We start from the raw sequence: 16,602 nt of genomic DNA, 5'->3' as shown, positions 1-16,602 counted from the left end.
ACTATTTTGACAAAAATTAATTTTTTTTAAATTGAAAATTTATCTTCTTTGGTAGAAAATTCATCTTTTTGGGTTAAGAATTTAAATACTTGGTTGAAAGTTAAACTATTTTGACCAAAATGAATTATTTTTAAATAAAAATTTATCTTTTTGGGACGAAAATTCAACTACCTGGTGGAAAATTAAACAAGTTTGACAAAAATCAATTATTTTTTATTTAAAATTCACCTTAATTTGAAATAAATATTCGAATTTTTAAAATTCGTCCTTTTGGTTTTAAAATAAATTAGTCGCAAATAATCAGTTTTTGATTGAAAATTCATTTTTTTGGTTGAGAATTTAAACACTTGGTTAGAAGTTATGCTATTTTGAAAAAAAAAATATTTTTTAATAAAAATTCAACTTTTTGGGATGAAAATTTAACTACTTGGTCGAAAGTTAAACTATTTTGACAAAAATGAATTCTTTTTTATTTAAAATTCATCTCAAATTGAAATCAATATTCGAATTTTTTTAATTTGCCCTTTTGGTTTTAAAATAAATTAGTCGCAAATAATCAGTTTTTTATTGAGAATTCATCTTTTCTGGTTGAGAATTTTAATAATTGGTTAGAAGTTATACTATTTTGACAAAAATTAATTTTTTAAAAATTCATTTTAATTTGAAATAAATATTCGAATTTTTAAAATTCGTCTTTTTGAATTTAAAATAAATTAGTCGAAAATAATTAGTTTTTTATTGAAAATCCTTTTTCTTTCTGGAAATTTAAATATTTGGTTTAAAGTTAAACTATTTTGACAAAAATTAATTTTTTTAAATTAAAAATTCATCTTTTTGAGGTGAAAATTCAACTACTTTAACAAAGTGAAACTATTTTGACAAAAATTAATTTTTTTTTAAATTGAAAATTCATCTTTTTTTGTCGAAAATTCATCTTTTTGGGTTAAGAATTTAAATACTTGGTTGAAAGTTAAACTATTTTGATAAAAATTAATTTTGTTTGAATTGAAAATTCATCTTTTTGGGATAAAAATTCAACTATTATTCAACTCTTATTAATAAAAAAATTATTTTTATGAAATTCATCTTAATGTGAAATAAATATTCGAATTTTAAAAATTCGTCCTTTTAGTTTTAAAATAAATTAGTTGAAAACAATCAGTTTTTTTATTGAAAATTCATCTTTTTTGCTTGGGAATTTAAATACTTGGTTGAAAGTTAAACTATTTTCACAAAAATTAATTTTTTTAAATTAAAAATTCATCTCTTTTGGTAGAAAAATTATCTTTTTGGGATGAAAATTCAAATACTTGGTTGAAAGTTAAACTATTTTGACAAAAATAAATTCTTTTTTATTTAAAATTCATCTCAAATTGAAATCAATATTCGAATTTTTTTAATTTGTCATTTTGGTTTTAAAATAAATTAGTCGCAAATAATCAGTTTTTGATTGAAAATTAATCTTTTTTGGTTGAGAATTATAATAATTGGTTAGAAGTTATACTATTTTGACAAAAATTAATTTTTTTACATTTATTTTAATGTGAAATAAATATTCGAATTTTAAAAATTCGTCCTTTTAATTTTGAAATAAATTAGTCACAAATAATCAGGTTTTTTATTGAAAATTCATTTTTTTTTGAGAATTTAAATACTTAGTTGAAAGTTAAACTATTTTGACAAAAATTAATTTAATTTTATCCAAAATTCATCTTAATTTGAAATAAATATTCGAATTTTTAAAATTCCTTCTTTTAGTTCTAAAATAAATTAGTCGAAAACAATCAGTTTTTTTATTGAAAATTCATCTTTTTTGTTTGGGAATTTAAATACTTGGTTGAAAGTTAAACTATTTTGACAAAAATTAATTTTTTTAAATTAAAAATTCATCTCTTTTGGTAGAAAATTCATCCTTTTGTGATGAAAATTCAACTACTTGGTTGAAAGTTCAACTATTTTCACAAAAATTAATTTTGTTGCAATTGAAAATTAATCTTTTTTTTGTGGAAAAATCATCTTTTTGGATAAAAGTTAATTCTGCTACATTGAAAAGTACACTGTTATACGTTTCTGTTAAGAATTTATCACTTTATACTTAAATATTCACTACAAAATCACTTTCTTCTTGAAAATTCCTTATTGAACTTTTTGGATTGATAATTTTTGGTTCAAAATTCTAATGCTTTGTGAAAAAGTCATCTATTTTAGCCGAAAAATGAACAATTTTGTTGAATATTCGTCTTTTCTTATAGAAAATTGGTCGTTTTTTATTTAATACCCATCTTTTGATAGAAAAGGAATCTTCTTTGATTAAAAGAAAATTCTTTTTTATTAGAAAGTCTTTTATTATATTTTTTATTCAGAATTTATCTCTTTTTCTTGAAAATGTTATTATTTTTCTGAAAATTCAACTATTTTGTTTGAAAGTAACCTTTTTTACTCAAAAATTAAACTGGTTTGTTAAAAATTTAAATTTTCTAGTAGTAAATTAACCTTCTGTAATATTTTTGGTTCGGAATTAATCTTTTTTGGTTAAAAATTCTACTTTTTTATTGAAAATTAAACTATGTTGTCGAAAAGTAATCTTTTTTTATCGAAAAATCAACTTTTCTTGAACATTGGTATTTTAGGATAGAAAATTCGTCCTACTGGATTCTTAAAATTCAACTTCCGGTAAAAAGTCAGCCTTTTTGTTTAAAAGTTAATTCTTCTTCATTGAAAAGCCTGCTAGAAAGCTTGACAAAATTTTTTTCAGAATTGATCTAGTTTGGTAAAAAATTTAATTACTTTTTTAACAATTCAACCATTTTATTAACAAGTCATCTTTTCTTGTTAAAAATTCGGCTGTTTGGTTAAAAGTTATCAATTTTCTATCCAAAAAGACGATGATTTTTCGACCAAAAAATATTAGTTTTTAATAAAACAGTTTAATTTGAAATAAATATTCGAATTTCTAACCAAAATAGATGAATTCTAAACAAAAAATATTATAAAAGATAAATTTTCTATCCAAAATATTGAATGGTCAACAAAATACTTTAATTTTCAGCCAAAGAATTACATTTTTATAAACAAAAAATATAAATTCTAACCAAAAATATAATATTAGACTTTTAAATACAAAAGAATGAACTTTCAACTAAAAATAGTACGATTTGGCTAATCAGGTTCTATTAATTAGGTTCGTATTTAAGCGAAAAAGGAGAAAAAAAGAAAAAATTCTTCAAAAAGGGAAAAAAAGGAATATTTAAAAAAAGTGGGGAAAGAGGAAAATATTATATTACTGCAAAGAAAAATAAATAACATTAAAATCAATAAATTTAAAATTCTTTTGAATGAAAACGAAAAAGTTTACAGAACGAGGACGTATGCAAATTTCAGCAAATTATGATTATTTAATAGTATAATTAAAAAAAAAGTATTTACATTTTCACTCACATCATAAACAGAGACTCTGTTGCATTAATTGTTCATTTAAAGTCACTATTCACTAACTGACCCTCGGTTTCTTCTCTGGTGGTGGTTTCATGTCCTTTTTATTTTCCGTCTTCGGTTCTTGTTTAATTTCGACAGCTGCAAAAGAAAATAATTGTTTTACGAATTTAATATTCTAAAAAATTCGAGAATTTGAAAATATTTCCATTTTTATTTTTTGGTAGGGAGATGCCAATACTGGAAAAAATTCCCGGTTTTAAAAATCATCCTAAAAGTTAAAATATTGATTTTTTTTCATGCCGAAATAAATATCAGTTTCTACCAATCGAATGATTTTAAATTCGCAGTTTTCATTTTTTTTTAACTCAGGAAAAATTTAAATTTTAAAAGCTATTTATGAGTTTTTTTTTTGAAAAATACCGAAGTTAAAATTTTTTTAAAATGTTTCAAAAGAATAGAAATGTTTTCTTAAGCTTCATAGGAAAATAAGTAAGAAAAATTTCAAAACATTAAAAATAATATCCTAAAATTTCAAAAGAGAATATAGTAGAGCATTTCAAACTAAATTTTTTCGATTTTGCAAGATAAAAAAAGATCAGAAAAAATTCCTATTTATGAGAATAAAAATATTTTTTGTTGGATAATTTATTTAAGAAAATATTCAACAAAGTTTCTAAACTTGAATAATTTTAAAAGATATTTAGAATTTAAACATTTTTTGAATATTTAAAAAAAAATTGTAGGAATTTAAAAATTTTTCAATGCGAATTTTTTTAAAGATTCTTAGGAAAATTTCATATCAATTATTAGTTGGAAAAATTAATTTTAAGAGAAAAATGAATATATTTAAAATGACTTCCTAAAATTACGAAACATAATGTAGAATATTTTAAAGCTTACTGTTTAAATTTTGCAATATTAATCAATTTTAGAGAAAATACCAATTAAATAGAATAAAAACATTTTTAAAAATTTTTTTCTGGGAAAATTAAAAATGATTTTTCTTTTGTTGGAAAATCAATTCTAAGAGAAAATTGAAAAAGTTTTCATAAATTAAGAAAAAAGAATCTGGAAAATTTTAAAGAAAAATTTTATATTGTGCACGATTATAAAAAAATTAAAATAATAATTTAAAATTTGAAAAGATTTAAAAAAAATGTAAACCAAATATAGATTTTTGGGCATTTCGAAAAAATAAGCTTTTCAAGAATTTTTAAACTTTTCAAGTCAATAAAAATTGTTCTTAAACTTCATTGGATAATTTCAAATGAATTTTATTTTGAAAAATTAATTTTAAGAGAAAAGTGAAAAAAAAACATTTTTAATGAATTATTTTGTTATAAAATTAATTAATTTAGGGGAAAAAGGTATAATTTGAAAGGATTTTAATTTCTTTAAATAAAATGGAGATTTTTGAAGAATAAAAAAAATGTTTTCGAAGAAATTAAAATCGTTTCCAAAGAATACAAATTTTTTCATAAACTTCATAGGAAAGTTTCCAATGACTTTTATTTAAAAAAAAAAAACAAATTTAAGTGAAAAGTAAGAAAAATTTCAAAAAATTTCAAATGATATCCTAAAATTTTAAAAGAGAATATACAAAACTTCAAACGAATTTTCTTCGTTTTTGCAAGAAAAAAATGTTAGCAAAAATTCCTATTCAATAGAATAAAAATATTTTTTTGAAATTCCTAGTAAAATTTTTAATGATTTTTTGTTGGCAAATTAATATTAAGGGAAAATAGAGCAAAGTTTCTAAAATTGAATAATTTTAAATGGTATTTCGAAGTAATACAAATTTTAAATAATAATTTTAAATTTAAAATGATTATAGAAAAATGTAAATGAAACATAATTATTTCAATATCTCGAAAAACAGATTTTTAAGAATTTAAAATGATTTCCTAAAATTTCGAAATGTAGAATATTTTGAAGTAAATTTTTTCAATTTTGCAAGATTAAAAAATATGAGAAAAAATTCCTATTCAATAGAATAAAAACATTTTTTGGAGTTTTCTAGAAAAATTTAAAATGATTTTTCTTTGATTGGAAAATGAATTCTAAGAGAAAAGTGGACAAAATTTCAGAATTAAAAGAAAAAAAAATCTTAAAGTTTCGAAACAGAATGTAGAATGTTTTAAAGGGCATTTTTCAATTTTGTAAAAACACAAAATTTTAGAAAAAAATCCCTATTCAAGAGAATACAATTTTTTTGAGGTTCATGGGAAAATTTGAAATAATTCTTTTTTGTAGAATGTTTTAAAGAATATTTTTTTAGTTTTTTTTTCTTGGCAAATTAATTTTCAGAGAAAAAAATGATTAATTGAGGATGATTTCAAAAAATTTTAAATGTTGTTTTTCGAAGAAACCAAAATAAATAAAAAACAGATTTTTAAGAATTTTAAAACATTTCAAGAGAACACAACATTTTAATTATCTTCCTAGGAAATTTTCCAATGAATTTTTATTGTGAAAAATTAACTTTAAGAGAAAACGGAATTTAAAAAAAAAAGAGGAAAGACTGTGATTCCCCGCAATATTAGGGAAAAATCCTGGAGTTTAAAGTCCGAAATATAATTTTCCTTTTTCTTATTTTCACACAAAAAACGAATATTTATTTATTTAAATGAAAATTTTCAATAATAAATGAATTTTTAAAAATTTATACCAGGTTCGGCAGCAGGTTGAACTGGTTTTGGCACGGGAATCGGAAACTTCCGTGTCAATTCAGCCAATAACATATCGACTCTCTGGCGCTGAAATATCGAACTGGGCTCTTCCCTCACGACCGTTTCCTTTTTGGCTGTAACTGGTTTTCCGTTTTTAAAATCCCAGGAGTATCCTTTATTAGGATGGTATCTTGAACAGGAGCTGACTTCATCGAATGAAGATTGCAAATGATGGACGGTTGATAACTTAAAAAAAAAAGGCTGTGAAATATCGAATTTGGAAAATTTGGGACGAATTTTATGAATTTAATATTCTATAAAACTCGAGAATTTGAAGATTCAATTTTTATTTTTTTTTTGGTTGCAAACTCAGGGAGGTGGAAATACTGGAAAAAATTCCCGGTTAAAAAAATTAATTTTAAAATTATTTTAGAAATGAAATTTAAAATGATTTTTCTTTTAATGGAAATGAATTAATAGGAATAATAATGTTTATTCATTTCAAGAATTTAAAAATTTTAAGAATTTTATAAAGTTAAAGAATATAGAAATTTTTCTTAAAATTCTTAAGAATAACAAATTTTAGAAAAAATTCCTTTACAGGAAAATACAATTTTCTCTTGAAAAAGATTTCTACAAATTTTGAAAAAAAATCTGGAAGATTTTAAAGCAAATTGCTTCATTTTTCTCTATTCCAGAAAAAAAATTGAAAAAATTTGAATAATTTTAAAAGATATTTAAAAATAAAATTTTTTTAAACAATACTTAAAAATTTGAAAGGATTTCCGAAAATTTTAAACAAAATGCAGATTTTTAAAGAGTAAAAAAAACTTTCTAATAATTTTAAAACGTTTCAAGAGAATACAAATTTTTGTTCTGAAAAATTACAATTTAACAGAATAGTTAAAAAAAATCTATTCAAGAATTTTACAACGTTAAAGAATATAGATAAGTTTCTTAAAATTCTTGAGAATAACAAATTAAAAAAAAAAAATCATTTACAGGAAAATACCATTTTTTTCTTGAGAAAAATTTCTACAAATGTTGAAAAAAATCTGGAAGATTTTAAAGCAAATTGGTTCATTTTTTCTATTCAAACAAAAAAAAAATAGAAGAAATAGAATAATTTTAAAAGATATTTGGAAATGCAATTTTTTTAAATAATAATTAAAAATTTGGAAGGATTACCCAAAATTTTAAACAAAATGTAGATTTTTGAAGAGTAAAAATAAAGTTACTAAGAATTTTAAAATGTTTCAACAGAATACAAAATTTTTCTTAAAATTCATTGGAAAACTTTCAATAAATTTTTGTTCTGAAAAATTAAAATTTAAGATAATAGTGAAAAAATTTTTTTTTAAGAATTTTATAACGTTAAAGAATATAGAAAAGTTTCTTAAAATTCTCAAGAATAACAAATTTTAGAAAAAATTCCTTTTTAGAAAAATAAAATTTTTTTCTTGAGTTTCGTGGATTTTATTTTTAATTTTATTTTTAAATACAATTTTTAAAAATTTTTTAATTATTGATATTTGCGATAGAAAAAATTTAAAATGATTTTTTTATGTTGGCAGATTAATTTAAAGATACAATAAAAAAGATTTCTAAAAATGTTGAAAAAGAATCTGGAAGATTTAAAAGAAAATTAGTTCATTTTTCTGGATTTAGAAATAAGAAACTAAACAAATTTTGAATACATTTTAAATGATATTTAGAAACACAATTTTTGTGAATGCAAATAAAAATTTGAAAGTATTTCAGAAAATTTTAAACAAAATGTAGATTTTTGAAGAGTAAAAAAAAAGTTTCTAAGAATTTTAAAACGTTTCAAGAGAATACAACATTTTTTTTAATTCATTGTAAAATTTCCAAGGAATTTTTGTTCTAAAAAAAATAAAAATTTAAGAAAATAGTAAAAAGAAAATGTATAGGAATTTCATAGCATTAAAGAATATAGAAAATTCTTAATAATAATAATTTGAGAAAAAATTCCGTTTCAGGAACATAAAATTTTTTTCTTGTGTTTCATAGATTTTATTTTTTAAATACAAATTTTTTGAATTTGTTAATTTTTCATATTTGAAATATAAAAAATTTTTAATAATTTTTTTTGGTTGGCAGGTTAACTTAAAGGTGCAATTTAAAAAATATTGAAAAACAATCTGGAAGATTTTAAAGCAAATTGGTTAATTTTTCTGGATTAAAAAAAACTAGAACAAATTTGAATAAATTTAAAAGATATTTAAAAATAAAATTTTTTTGATAATAATTAAAAGTTTGAAAGGATTTCAGAAAAAAAGTTGATTTTTTAACAAAGAAGAATAATTTTTTACAAAAAACGTAAATTATAATTTGATTATTATCAACAAAATACATGAATTTTCAAAAAACTGTAGAGATAAATCTTTAAAAAAAAATAGATGAATTTCAACTAAGCTAAAATAAATATTTAACTGAAATTTTCAACGAAATAGTTGAATTTTAAATTAAAAAAGACAACATTTTTAGTCAAATTATCAAATTTTTAAGGAGAAAGTAGCAATTTTCTACAAAGAAACAAGAATTTTCCAAAAATACATAAATTTTCAAAGAAATTATTTTTTTATGTTTTAAATAAAAAATATCAATTTCAAATAAACTTAATTTACAACTAAAATTATGAATCTTCGACAAAAAAAAAAGAATTTTCAAGAAAAGCGTACAATTTACGAAAAAAAAATTTAACGATTTTTTAACAAAGTAGTTAAATTTTCACAAAAGAAAATGAATTTTTTTATCAGAACGGAAAAATTTTCAATGAAATACATGAATATTCAACCAAAAAAGATAAATATTTAGTTAGAAAAATTAATTTATAATTCCACTTCTCATCTTCTACTAAAAAAGACGAATTTCAACATAAAAAAAAATGAATTTTCATAAAATTAAATTATTTTTAATTAAAGAGATAAATCTTCAAATAAAAAAGATGAATTTCACCTAAGCTAATATATATATAATTAACTAAAATGATGAATCTTAAACAGGAATAAGTACATTTTATACCTACCAAAAAGATAAAATTTTAATCATAAAGATAAATCTTCTACAAAGAAACACAAATTTTCAACAAAATATATACATTTTCAATCAAATTGTTTTTGTTTGAATAAAAATATTAATTTCAATTAAAATAAATTTGCAACTGAAATTATGAATCTTTATAAAAAAAATGAATTTTCAATAAAAGAGTTAAAAATTCAATTTTTTAAGCAAGAAGAGTAATTTTCTAAAAAAAAATATTAAAAAAAGATACATTTGCAACCAAAAATGGAATAGTTAAATTTTCAGTTAAAAAAATTGATGTCAGACAAAAATCTAATTGATTTTTTTTAAAAATAGTTCAATTTTCAACAAAAAATATAAGTTTTCAACCAAGAATAATTTTTTTATCAAAAAAGAATTTTTTAAAATAAAATACATAAATATTCAATCAAAACATATAAATTTTCAGTTAGAAAAATTAATTTATAATAAAACAAAAATAATTTTTAAGCTAAATAGTTAAATCAAGTAACTAGTTGAATTGTCTAACAAAATAGATGAATTTTTCAACTTAAAAGGACTAATTTTCAACCAAGTTCTCATTTTCTACTAAAAAAGACGAATTTCATTTTTAAAAAATGAATTTTCACAGAAATAAATAATTTTTAATTAAAGAGATAAATTTTAAACTAAAAAGATGAATTTTAAAGTTGAAATAAATATTTAACTGGAATTTTCAACGAAATAGTTGAATTTTAAATTAAAAAAGACAACATTTTTAGTCAAATTGTTAAACTTTGAACGAGAAAATAGCCATTTTCAACCAAAACTGTAACATTTAAATTTTCAGTTGGAGAAATTAATTTTCAATCATACTGATGAATTTTTAACTAAAATTATATATCTTTAACTGGAATAGGTAAATTTTATATTTACCAAAAAAATGAAATTTTAATCATAAAGATTAATTTTCTACAAAGAAACAAGAATTTTCCAAAAAGTACATCAATTTTCAAACAAATAGTTTCTTATGTTTTAAATAAAAAATATCGATTTCAAATCAAATTAATTTACAACTAAAATTATGAATCTCAGGCAAAAAAAGAAGAATTTTCAAGAAAAGAGTTGAATTTACAATTACAAAAATGTAAACGATTTTTTAACAAAATAGTTCAATTTTTATCAGCAAAGATGAATTTTCAACCAAGAAGATTATTTTTTTTTATCGTAAAAGGAAAAATTTTCAATAAAATACATGAATATTCAACCAAAAAATATAAATTTTCAGTTAGAAAAATTAATTTATAATAATAAAAAACTTGTTTAACTAAATATTTAAATCAAGTAACTAGTTGAATTTTCTAACAAAATAGATGAATTTTTCAACTTAAAAAGACGAATTTCAATTTGAAAAAAAATCATTTTCACGAAAATAAATAATTTTTAATATGAAGAGATAAATCTTTAAACAAAAAAGATGAATCCAAGCTTTCATCCAAGCTAAAATAAATATTTAACTGGAATTTTCAACGAAATAGTTAAATTATATATTAAAGAAGATAAATTTTCTAGTCAAATTGTTGAATTTTCGAACGAGCAAGTACATCAATTTTAAAACAAATTATTTTTGATTAGATAAAAAATATCAATTTCAAGTAAAATTAAATATTAAATGTTGAGTTTATAAACCAAGAAGAATAATTTGCTACAGAAAAGATAAATTATCAACAAAATATATGAATTTTATCAAAAGGACAAAAATTTTATCAAGAAGGACAAATTTTCCCAAAATACAAGAATTTTCATCCAAAAAGGATAAATATTTAGTTAAAAAAATTGATATTTAACAAAACAAAAATGATTTTTCAACTAAATAGTCAAATCAAGTGACACAAAGTTACTTTTACAAAAAAAAATATTATTAAATTTTATATTACCATTTTAAGCAAATTTAAGAAAGCTCTCGAAAAAAATTGCCTGACATAAAAAAAAATTTTTGGATACTTTCCGATGTTTTCAGGTATTTAAAAATTGCCTGACAGTTCTAGGATTTTTTTAGGTTTTCCAGATGAGTAAACACCCTGATATTTAAAAATTAAAAATTAGAATTGGTGACTAATTCGAAATTTAAAAAAGCTGATAATAAAAATTAAAAATGAATTCCTACCAGTCTGGAATTAATAACTGATGCTAAATCCGGAGCCTGATAAACAACACCAGCAATAATATAATAATCTGCTAATGGTGTAGCCTCACTCGGACCTGGACCGTGACGATGTTGCTTCCTGATTACGTATAAAATTGGTTCCTGAACGTGTAAAAGCATATATTCAATTCCAGTCAAACTTCTGCAAAATTAAAGAATGTATGCATATTTTTTAATCGAGAAGAGTTCTAAATATGAATTGATAAATATCTAATTGAAATACTTAAATTTTCAACCGAAAAAATGATTTTTTTCAATAATAAAAACAATTTTTAAACAAAAAGATTATTTTTCTACCAAATAATACAATTTTTTAAAACAAAATACATGAATTTTTAAAAGAAATAATTGAATTTCGAACTAAGAAAAAATCATTTCCAACCGCAAATGGAATAGTAGAATTTTTGGTTAAATAATAATAATAATAATTTTTAACTAAAAAAATGAATCTTCAATTGAAATAGTTGAATTTTCGACCAGAGAAATAATAATTTTTACCAAAAAAGATCAATTCTCAAACAAAATAAAAATAATTAAGTTTTAACTTTAAAAAATCAAATAAAAAAATTAATGTTCGACTGAAGAGAGGAGTTTTTAATCAAAATTATGGAATAATCAACTCGAATAATAGATTCATTTACAGTTTTAAAAAAGGATATAATTTGCAATCAAATAGAAAAAAGCTTTTCAACAAAATAGTTCCATTTTTGCAAAAAAAATTCCTTTTCATTCAAAGAAAAAACAAATTTTCAATCAAATAGATCATTTTTCAAAACAAAAGAAATGAATTTTTAATTAAAATGATGAATCTTCCACCGAAAAATAATCATTTTAATAAAAGAGTATAATTATCAACCAAAAAGATGATTTTCTAAACAAATAAATTAATTTTTTATACAAAAAGAATTATTTTCTACAAAAATACAATTTATTTTAAAAATACATTAATTTTTAACGAAATACTTGAATGTTAATGTTAATGGAACAGTTACAGTTTTAGTTAAAAACATTAATTTTAAACGCAACATACGATTTTCGAAATAAAACAATGAATCTTCAAATGAAATAGTTGAATTTCCAACAAAAAAAAATAATTTTTTATAAAAACGATAAATTGTAAACCAAAACTGAAATAATGACATTTTTATTAGAAAAAATCAATGTTCAAACAAAACAAATAAAACAACAATAATTTTTAAACTAAATAGTCAAATCAAGTAACTAGTTGAATTTTCTAACAAAATAGATGAATTTTTCAACTTAAAAGGACTAACTTTCAACTAAGAAGTCTGATTTTCTACTAAAAAAGACGGATTTCATTTTTATTTAAAATGAATTGTCAGAAATAAATAATTTTTAATTAAAGAGATAAATCTTTAAACAAAAAAGATGAATTTTAACTAAGTTAAAATAAATATTCAACTGAAATTTTCAACGAAATAGTTGAATTTTAAATTTTAAAATACAACATTTTTAGTCAAATTGTTAAATTTTGAACGAGAAAATAACCATTTTCAACGAAATCCGTAACATTTAAATTTTCAGTTGGGGAAATTAGTTTTCAATCAAACTGATGAATTTTAAAATAAAATGACGAATCTTTAACTGGAATAGGTAAATTTTATATTTACCAAAAAAAATGAAATTTTAATCATAAAGATTAATTTTCTACAAAGAAACAAGAATTTTCAAAAAAGCACATCAATTTTCAAACAAATAGTTTTTTATGTTTTAAATAAAATATATCGATTTCACATTAAATTAATGTTCAACTTTTTATTTGAAATAATCAATGTTCAAACAAAACAAAGATGTTTAAGTTTTACCTTTAAAAAATTCTTAGTAATAAATTAATGTTTAACTGGAGAAAGAAGTTTTTAAATAAAATTAATTGAACAAAATAGTTTAATTTTCGACAAAAAATTCCTTTCATCCAATGAAAACACAAGTTTTTAATCAAATAGCTCATTTTTCAACCACAGAATTTTTAATGAAAAATAATTAATCTTCATCCGACAAAAAAACATTTTATGATAAAAGAATTTAATTTTTAACCAAAAAATTGATTTTCTAAATAATGAAATTAATTTTTTAAAAACATTCATTTTCTAGAAAAAAACAAAACCATTTTTAAAGAAAATAGATGTATTTTTGAACGAAATACTTGAATTTTAAATTGAAGAAGACAAATATTCAACTGAATAGTTGAATTTTGAACTAAGAAAAAGAATTTTCAACAAAAAATGGAATATTTACATTTTTAGTTAAAAACATTCAACTTAAATCGAATAATAATTAAATTTTTTGTAAAAAAATTAATGTTCAACTGAAAAGAGGAGTTTTTAACTAAATTTATGAAATATTCAATTGGAATAATAGTTATATTTTCAGTTAAAAAATATAATAATCACTTTCAACCAAAAAAGAAACAAATTTTCAACAAAATAATTCCATTTTTGAAAAAAAATTCCTTTTCATTCAAAGAAAAAACAAATCTTCAATCAAATAGCTCATTTTTCAAAACAAAAGAAATGAATTTTTAATTAAAATGATGAATCTTCCACCGAAAAATAATCATTTTAATAAATGAGTATAATTATCAACCAAAAAGATGATTTTCTAAACAAATAAATTAATTTTTTAAACAAAAAGAATTATTTTCTACTAAAAAATACAATTTATTAACAAATTACATTAATTTTTGATGAAATACTTGGATGTTAAATTAAAGAAGACAAATATTCAACCAAATATTGGAATGTTGATCCAAGAAAAGAGATTTTTTAACCGAAAATGGAATAGTTAAATTTTCAGTGAAAACCATTAAATTTAAACTAAACATAACGTTTTTTTTTAACTAAAACAATGAGTCTTCAACTGAAATACTTGGATTTAAAAAAAAATTAATTATTAATAAAAAAGATAAATTGTAAGCCGGAACTAAAATAATGATTAACCAATTAAATTAATTTTTAAATTAATTGATAAAATATTTAATCGTTATAGTAAAATATTCAGTCGAAAAAATTAATTTAAACAAAAAAAAAAGATTTTTCGATAAAATATTTGAATCTAGTAATATAAAGATACTTTTAAAATTGAAGAATAATTTTTATTCAATTTTATAATGCAATTATAAAAAAACAGACATGCTTTTGAAAATTCCCTGACATTTTTCAAGGTCAATGAAATTTAAAAAATCAAACTATATTCTAAACATTTTTCCATTTAAAGTAATAAACAACAAACAACAAATTAAGGCATCGATAGTGGAGCTCTTGAATTTCAAACTTTTAAAATTGAAGTTCAAATCAATTTTCAATTTAACAATTTTAAATGAAATGCAAATAAGCTGAAAATTTTAGAACTATTATAAATTACAGTGTTCAAAGATTCAGATTAAGTTTCAAAAATATAAATCCACATTCACATTTTCAATATTCTAAATTAAAGAATCAAGTAATTAACTTAAAATTTTTTCAAAATTATATTATTTTCAGTAATTTTAAGCTAGACACATTAAAAATTGAAACATAATATTTTTTAAATTAACAGTTCTTAATTTAAAAGTTTAATTATTTCAATTTTAAATAGTTTCAGAATTCTTGAAAAGCTTTAAACTTTTATTTCCCAGCCTTGAGAAATCTAAAAGTGGTTTTAAATTTTTCCAAATTTAAAATAATTTTTAAAATCTTTCTCAGAACTTTTAAATATATTTGAAAATTAATTGAATTTTTTCTAAAACTTTTAAAAAATCCTGCAAATTTGAAAAAATTCCTCAAAATCTTAATTTGTAAATAGCAATAGAGCACTTATTATTTCTACAAAAAATACAGTAATTTTAAGAGATATTTTCAAGTTTAAAAAGATTTTAAAAATTATCAAAAAAGAACCTGGAAGATTTAAAGGATGTTTTTTTTTAATTTTCAGGATTTTCCAAAAATGGTAAGAAATAACCGATAAATTTTAAAATATATTTAGAAATTCTAAAAATAAATTTAACACAATTCCTTTAAATTGCTTGAAATCAGTTAGTTTTTAATTATTTTGAATCTTTTCAAAATTAAATTTCTGTTAACTAAATATCTCTTAAAATTCCTAAATTTTTTTCTAGAAATAATAAGTATTAAATTGTTATTTATACGTCAGATTTAACAATTTCACTTACTAATTAAACATTTTTTTATTAGAACAATTTTATTTTTATTTATAAACTTTTATTTCCAAATCTTGAGAAATCTATAAGTGTTTTTTAATTTTTTTAAATTTAAAATAATTTTTGAAATTTTTTTCTTAACTTTTAAATTTATTTTAAAATAAATTGAATTTTTTCTAAACCTTTCTTTTTCAAAACTTTTCCAAGATACATAAAAAAATTGAAAATGATTTTTCATTATTGAAAATTATTGTAAGAGAGAGTTTAACCAGATTTTAAGAGATTTCAAAAATTATAAAAAAAGAACCTGAAAGATTTTAATGATTTTTAATTTTAATTTTCAGGATTTTACAAAAATATTAGAAAAAATTCGATTAATTTAAAAATATATTTACAAGTTCTGAAAAAAAAATTAACACAATTCGTTTAAATTGCTTAAGATCAGTTAAAGTTTTTAATTAATTTTGAATCTTTTCAAAATTAAATATCTCTTAACATTACTCAAATTTTTTATACTAACAATAAGTATTAAATTGTTATTTACACGCCAAAATTTAACAATTTCACTCACAAATTAAACATGTTTAAAATAGAACAATTAAAATTATAATCTAATTAAAATTTAATTAAATTGTAAAATAAAATACTTTTTTTTCTAAATTAAAACATTTCAAATTAAATGTGTTAAAAATGGTAAATTTAGACATAAACAACATTTTAGATTTAATAAAAACCTTTAATTACGACTATATTATAATGAATTCTATTTCAGTTAAAAATAGTTTATAAAGTTTCAAACGCACGTTTACCTTTTTAAATGCATACAAAAATTAATAAAAATGATATATTACTAAATGTATTTATTAAATTTGATATAAAAAATAATATAAAAGAAAACCTAAAACTGTGGATTAAAAATATTTCATTGATAAATCATGAAATTTTTTTTTTTAAATATGATTATCGGAATAAATAATATAATAATTTTAATTCTTATCAAGGCTTTCATACTGAAACAGTAACAATCTGGAAATTCTCAAATTTTGAACGGATATAGAATCGTTGATCAAATTAATTATTATTCAGCTTTTAATTTTTAAATGTTTCGAAAA

At 19.7% G+C, this 16,602-nt stretch overlaps 1 protein-coding gene across 4 annotated transcripts in view; it reads right to left on the bottom strand.

Moving 5' to 3' along the window:
- Window positions 1-16,602, bottom strand: part of LOC117173051 (mediator of RNA polymerase II transcription subunit 6) — a 56,361-nt gene that overhangs the window by 35,228 nt on the left and 4,531 nt on the right. For 3 of the 4 annotated variants that reach the window (XR_004467096.1, XR_004467098.1, XR_004467097.1), the window contains 3 exons: window positions 11,296-11,476; window positions 6,104-6,350; window positions 3,439-3,573 (listed from right to left, as the gene is read on the bottom strand). Coding sequence is in view for 1 of the 4 variants with exons in the window: in XM_033361423.1 (XP_033217314.1) it covers window positions 3,491-3,573; window positions 6,104-6,350; window positions 11,296-11,476 (511 nt within the window). In the remaining 3 variants the exon portion in view is untranslated. Of the gene's footprint in view, window positions 1-3,380; window positions 3,574-6,103; window positions 6,351-11,295; window positions 11,477-16,602 lie in introns of those variants that run through there. The other variant, XM_033361423.1, reaches the window with a different exon arrangement.

The sequence above is a fragment of the Belonocnema kinseyi genome, chromosome 5 (assembly GCF_010883055.1).
Source record: "Belonocnema kinseyi isolate 2016_QV_RU_SX_M_011 chromosome 5, B_treatae_v1, whole genome shotgun sequence".
Classification (NCBI taxonomy): Eukaryota; Metazoa; Arthropoda; class Insecta; order Hymenoptera; family Cynipidae; genus Belonocnema; species Belonocnema kinseyi.
Note: the sequence above shows the minus strand (reverse complement) of the source record. Positions and strands in the feature narration are given on the sequence as shown.